This window comes from Phalacrocorax aristotelis, chromosome 6 (assembly GCF_949628215.1).
Source record: "Phalacrocorax aristotelis chromosome 6, bGulAri2.1, whole genome shotgun sequence".
NCBI lineage: Eukaryota > Metazoa > Chordata > Aves > Suliformes > Phalacrocoracidae > Phalacrocorax > Phalacrocorax aristotelis.
In genome coordinates this window covers 44,972,805-44,978,135 of record NC_134281.1, presented here as the reverse complement: position 1 = coordinate 44,978,135, position 5,331 = coordinate 44,972,805, and the positions used below count along the sequence as shown (strand labels likewise).

The following is a 5,331-nucleotide window of genomic DNA, read 5'->3' as shown; positions in this document are numbered from 1 at the left end:
TCTCCATCCCGTGGGATCCTCTCCTCAGTACACCCATCCTGCTGAGGACCCAAGCTTGCACCCACCAGTGTATTTCTTCCTCCCCATATTCTGTCCCGGAGCAGCCCACACACAGCACAACCCAGGTCCAAAAGGCACCCAACTGCCAAGCCCACCCGCCCCTGTGCCGGCATGCCCTGGGGACTGTCCCCCCATCCCCAGGGAGGCGCTCACTCACATTGTCATTTTGGAAGGAATGGAGAAAGTTGCCTCCCAGCTCCCCGTCATCTCTTGGAGTGCCCGGGGGATTGCTAATGCCACTTATGTTGTTTGGAGAATTCTGCAGAAGATGAGGAGGGAGGTGGTGAGCAGGCTGGGGCAGGATGCCCCCAGTGCCGCTGGGGGCAGGATGCAGCCCAGCCTGATGTGACCCCTTCCGTTGGGGTTGCACTGGCACCCCAGTGCCAAGAAAAAGGGGGCCCACACACGCACCCTGCAACTCACTTACTTTTGGAAGTCCATCTATGTCTCCTGACCCTGTACAGAGAGGGACACAAAAGAACAGCCTTATTGATCATGCAGCGATGGTCCCCATGCCCCCCTGCCCTGTTTGCCCCCAGATCACCCTTCTGATTTCCAGCCAAAGGCTCTGCTTCGAGCACTCGTCCAAACTGGGGGCTGACCCTGGGACAGGAGCAGGCACTGGGATGCTCTGCCAGCATCCCTGGGGAGTGAAGGCATGGTGGGGTTCCCCGAGCCACAGCCCCCTATGCATGCACTCACCTAACGATCCGTTCATGTGATGGGGCTCCATGCCGCCCATGCCACCCATGGGGCCGTCGGAGCCGGGGCCCATTGGGAACTGAGGGAAAAAAAGGCAACAAAACCAAAATCAGCCACAAAACCTCCCTGCACGTGTGCCACAGTGCCAGTGGTTCCCGGGGACCGTCCCCTCCCCAGCCATCCCTCCGGAGCCAAGTGAGAGAAGGGACGCATCCACCCCTGAGGCTGCAGGGCATGCCTAGGGGCTAGTGCTCCTGTGGGTGCACCCAGAAAATTTGGCCAGACGGGTGCAGGCAGACCCAGACCCATGGCAGCACAGATGGCTCTCTCCAACCAGCATTTAACAAGATTTAAGCCTGCCGATATCCTGCAAAACACAGCATCTTGCCGGGCATGCAGCTGCCACCACCTCAGCCAGAGCAGCAGGACCGCCGCTCTCTCAATAAGCATAAAAAATTAACAAAGTCACCGAAGAGTTAATCGCTTTTTGATGGTTTGTTTTATTTCTGTTTTGTAACAAATGGCTGAAATCAATTAAACTGCTTTACTCTCAACTGATGAAGTTAATTATGATTTGTTATGGTATCTGATATGTAAATTATTAGAAAGCAGACTTACATTCGATCGACTGCCTGCGGGCGGTACTGGATTAATCATTGTGTAGATGTTGTCACTTGAATTTGTTGAATCTGTGGAACAGTGAAGCCCAATAAGTCGGGTGATTAATTCATTTCTTAATTAAAACAAACTCATGCCACTTGAACTCATTCTTTTGTATTTTATCACCTAAAATTCTCTCTAAGTACCACCATTTTCTGGCTAATTTGTATTTAATGAAGATCCACAAAGTTTTTAATCACAGAAATTCAACTGTGAAAAATAATTCAACTCCTGGCTGGGAAGCGCAGGGAGGTAATTCCCCACCATGTAGCACTCCTCACCTTCCCACCTCCCCGAGCCCCACAGCATCCAGATCTGTAAGGAACATTCCCAAATGCCATCCCTAAGCCAAGCAGCCCACACCACTTGCTCCCTGGAAAGGCAATAGCTACATAAATTGTTATGGCCAGTTGGACAGGGGTTGCCTCTGCTTCGCAGTGCAGCCCCAGGGATGGGGTCTCCTGGCCGGGGAAGGGGCAAGAGCCCAGGAGGGCTGGCCCTGAAGAGGAGGGTCTTGGGGGGCTCATACCTGCGGGACTTGGCATGATGGGTGTCCCTGGAGGACCGCCGCCGCCGGGTGGACCCTGCAGAGAGACAAAGCGGGGGTCAGCTGTGCTAACGCAAGCATTGCCAACCTCCCCATTTTCAAACACCTCCCCCATCTGGACCTCGCACCCCAAACCCAGCCTGGCCCCCACCCTGGCATTGATTTTTGTCCCCCAAGACTGCATGAGCTCCCCGAGCCATAACACCTCTGAACCCTGACGACAGGATGGACAGATGGCGCAGGAGGACTCACCACGTATGTACCAGGCGATGAAGAAGAGTATGGGATCTATAGAGAGAAGAGAACCAGGTTCAGCCATGGGGCACACAGAGGCTCCCACAGGCTGGACCCCAGCAGAGCACAGCTGAGAGCACCCACTGCCCCCCCAGCCCAGCCAGGATGGGGGTCTCAGGGCCCACCAGCCTCCACAGCTGCACCCCGCCACAGGGAGGGCAGCACAGGAGCAGGGCTTAGGCTTTAGATGTAGCACCTAAACAAGAGGTTGGGGAACCCCCTCTCATTAGCAGGATTCAGCTAATAGGGAATGGCCCCATTTGCGGGACAGTCCCCAACCAGCCCTGCTCTTGCTTCAAGGACCACGGGATACTCACTGAATTAGCACTGCTGGGGTTCGGCCACGGTCTGCCGGCTCCTGGCCCCCTGGGATCAAAATTAAACAGGAAAAAAAAAAAAAAAGGCGTTTTTATCCTTATCGTCCTGCAAAGCCCAAGTTGGCAGCCAAACATCCCAGGTGTGGGGTTTGCCTTACATGTTAATTCCAGGCATGCCGGGACCTAGGGAGTTGGGTGGAGGTCTCATGCCACTGCCATAGTTCTGCAACAATAACCAAGGGTCAGTCTACCGTAACAGGAAGAGAAACCGGAGAAGACAAGAGAATGGGAAAAAAAACAACAAACAAAACCCCAAGAGGGTTAGTTTGCAAAAATGAGCTTTAAAAGAAAAAAAAAAAAATATGATGATGAGCATAGAGGCCATTAGCAATTGTGTTTATAAAAAAAGCAGGCAGCTGAATGTGGAAGGGAGCCAGGCTGAGCCCCCAAGTCCCCCCCTCTGGTCTCTGATGCCATGCTGGTAGAGGGAAAACAGCCCCCTCCCAGCTCCAGGAGACAAATCTGCCCGCAGCGCCCGGGCACCAACAGTCCTTTGGGTTTGTCCTTTTGTGCAGTAGAGAACAGGGGCAGGAGGAGAAAAGAAGGCATCATTTGGAAGGTTATTGCTGCAGCGTCAGGACCCAAAAGGCTGCACAAACTCCCCATGAGATGGAGTATCCCCTGCTCCCAGGATGACAGCTGGAGTAGGGAAAACCAGGCTTGTTTTCCTGTTGATTCCCAGCTCTCTGCTACACCCCCAGAGCGGGCAAGGGTTGGCAGTCTCTCGGGGCTCCAATCCTGACTTATTCCACACAGCTTAGCCTCCAGCCAGGACTGGGAGCCTCAGATCTTTGTCCCTCATCTCCTAAAATCAGCTCTAGTACAAAGCCAAGCCCAAGGCAGCAAAGGAAGAGGAATCCCCTGAATGCTGCGCTCCATTTGGTCTGCGCTTTGCTCCCTGTGCCCTCCGGGTGGTGTGCAGCCGGATTTAGGTCACGCTGCGGCTCATCCCCTCCCACCTTCCCCCCACAATGCATCTTTTTGGGCTGTATTTTTGCCATTTAGTGAAAAAATTGCTAGGGCAGGAGGGGGGGACTTCCTATTCTGCAGCCCCTCGCAGCACTCCAAGCTGGATTTTAAGTGTAATACTGCAGTGCTACTGATTCTTCCCTGGACTTACAGATGCATCGGAGCACAGTGCTCTGCTGAGGGCATTGCCAAAGTTTGTTTTGAAGAGGCAGAAAAGGGTTTTCCCCAAACAAATTACCAGCAAGTCCTTAATTGATCGAAATTCCAGCCATTTACACTGAATAGCAGCATCAAACCCCTTGTTTAAAAAAAAGCTCAGCATTTTTAATTGGAGCTGAAAGGCTGGAAAACGAAGCCATCTGAAAGATGCTCAAGGGAGGGTGGGGAGGCAGCGCAGCTGTGCTGAGCGACCTGGATGCCGGGCTCCAGCAAGACACCACCAAAACCCAACAACATACAAACCCTCTTCATGGAGGCAACGGCAAACCTAATCCTGGCTTTTGCAGAGCTAAAACTGCAACTATTAAAGGGAAAAAGGCAGTGGCGATTGGCTGTAAGGGATGATTCATCACTGGTGCATAATGAGTAGCTGTTGTCAGGACACTGGGATGTCCTGGCTGGATGCTCTACAGCCCTTTGGAATAATTTGAGGAGGATTTAGGAAGGTCCTGATGCAAAGCTTAAAGAAAAATGTCCTGGGCACACAAAGTGTGAGGGGCTGCTGGGTTTGGTTCGTTATTTTTGGTGGTTGCCTGCGCTCACTCCTGGACGGCCGTGGGGAGGCAGCGCCCTGTGTGGTGCCAGATTGGGAAGCCCAGCACTTCCCCAGGGAAAGGCTGCCTTTTAAAAAGCCTCTCCCTAATGTACGTACACACGGAATGGCAGAGTCAAAAATAAAGCTCTGAACATTTCACAACTCCTGCCGGCTCCCAGAGCCACTGCCATCCCACGCGGCGCTGAACGCGCGCTCGCGGCTTCCAAGTTTCGCGTTGAGCTTTGCAAGTGGGAAGCGAGCAGCCTCCTCCAGGCAAACTGCCGCCGCTCTCCTTGGCGCAGGCCACACTAACAAATGCCATTTCCTTTAGGTGCAGTCCTCCAGGAAAGGAGGATTTTAAGCACAGCAGCAGCACTCAAAGCATCCCTGGCTTTGCTATTGAAGGGCTTGTCTGTAAAATGATGCTTGTGCACGTTTTTTATCCCCTGCCCTGGGTTGGATCTGGGTGTCTGCAGAGATGGCCAGGCATCCCTGAGCAGCATCCTCAGGCTGGTGTTAAAAAGAGATGACACAACTCCCTCTTTACACAATATTCTCTTATCTCAGCAGTCTCTGGGGAAAAAAACAAAACAAAACTCCAGCACACCCGCTTGTCTCTTGACAGACTCTGATCCTCGCGCTACAAACTCGACGTAGGCGACGATGCAGAGAGGATAAACCTCCAACCAAAATATGGTAATCTGGTTTTGAAGTCTCGTAGAAGGAACAAACAGGAGTGAGTCAATAACAAGCCACTCCGTAAAGTGAATCAACGGTAAGACAGCATATATTAACCCAGATCTGCTTAATTTCAAAAGTCTACTCCCCTTTCCTGAAATAGAGAGCTCAAGCAGGCAGCAGGAAGGGCAGGCAAAGGGGAACCTTGCGGAGGAAAGCCTTATTCCCCTGCTAAAGGGATCTTTGCCATTTCTTTTTATTTATTTATTTTTAATGCAAGCCTCCTTTCC

General features: G+C 52.4%; 1 protein-coding gene across 6 annotated transcripts in view; it reads right to left on the bottom strand.

Moving 5' to 3' along the window:
- Nucleotides 1-5,331, bottom strand: part of SSBP3 (single stranded DNA binding protein 3) — a 55,341-nt gene that overhangs the window by 2,345 nt on the left and 47,665 nt on the right. For all 6 annotated transcript variants that reach the window (XM_075097561.1, XM_075097559.1, XM_075097558.1 and 3 more), the window contains 8 exons: nucleotides 2,739-2,803; nucleotides 2,581-2,629; nucleotides 2,222-2,257; nucleotides 1,952-2,006; nucleotides 1,381-1,451; nucleotides 763-841; nucleotides 488-516; nucleotides 218-319 (listed from right to left, as the gene is read on the bottom strand). In XM_075097561.1, coding sequence (XP_074953662.1) covers nucleotides 218-319; nucleotides 488-516; nucleotides 763-841; nucleotides 1,381-1,451; nucleotides 1,952-2,006; nucleotides 2,222-2,257; nucleotides 2,581-2,629; nucleotides 2,739-2,803 — 486 coding nt within the window. The remainder of the gene's footprint in view (nucleotides 1-217; nucleotides 320-487; nucleotides 517-762; nucleotides 842-1,380; nucleotides 1,452-1,951; nucleotides 2,007-2,221; nucleotides 2,258-2,580; nucleotides 2,630-2,738; nucleotides 2,804-5,331) is intronic.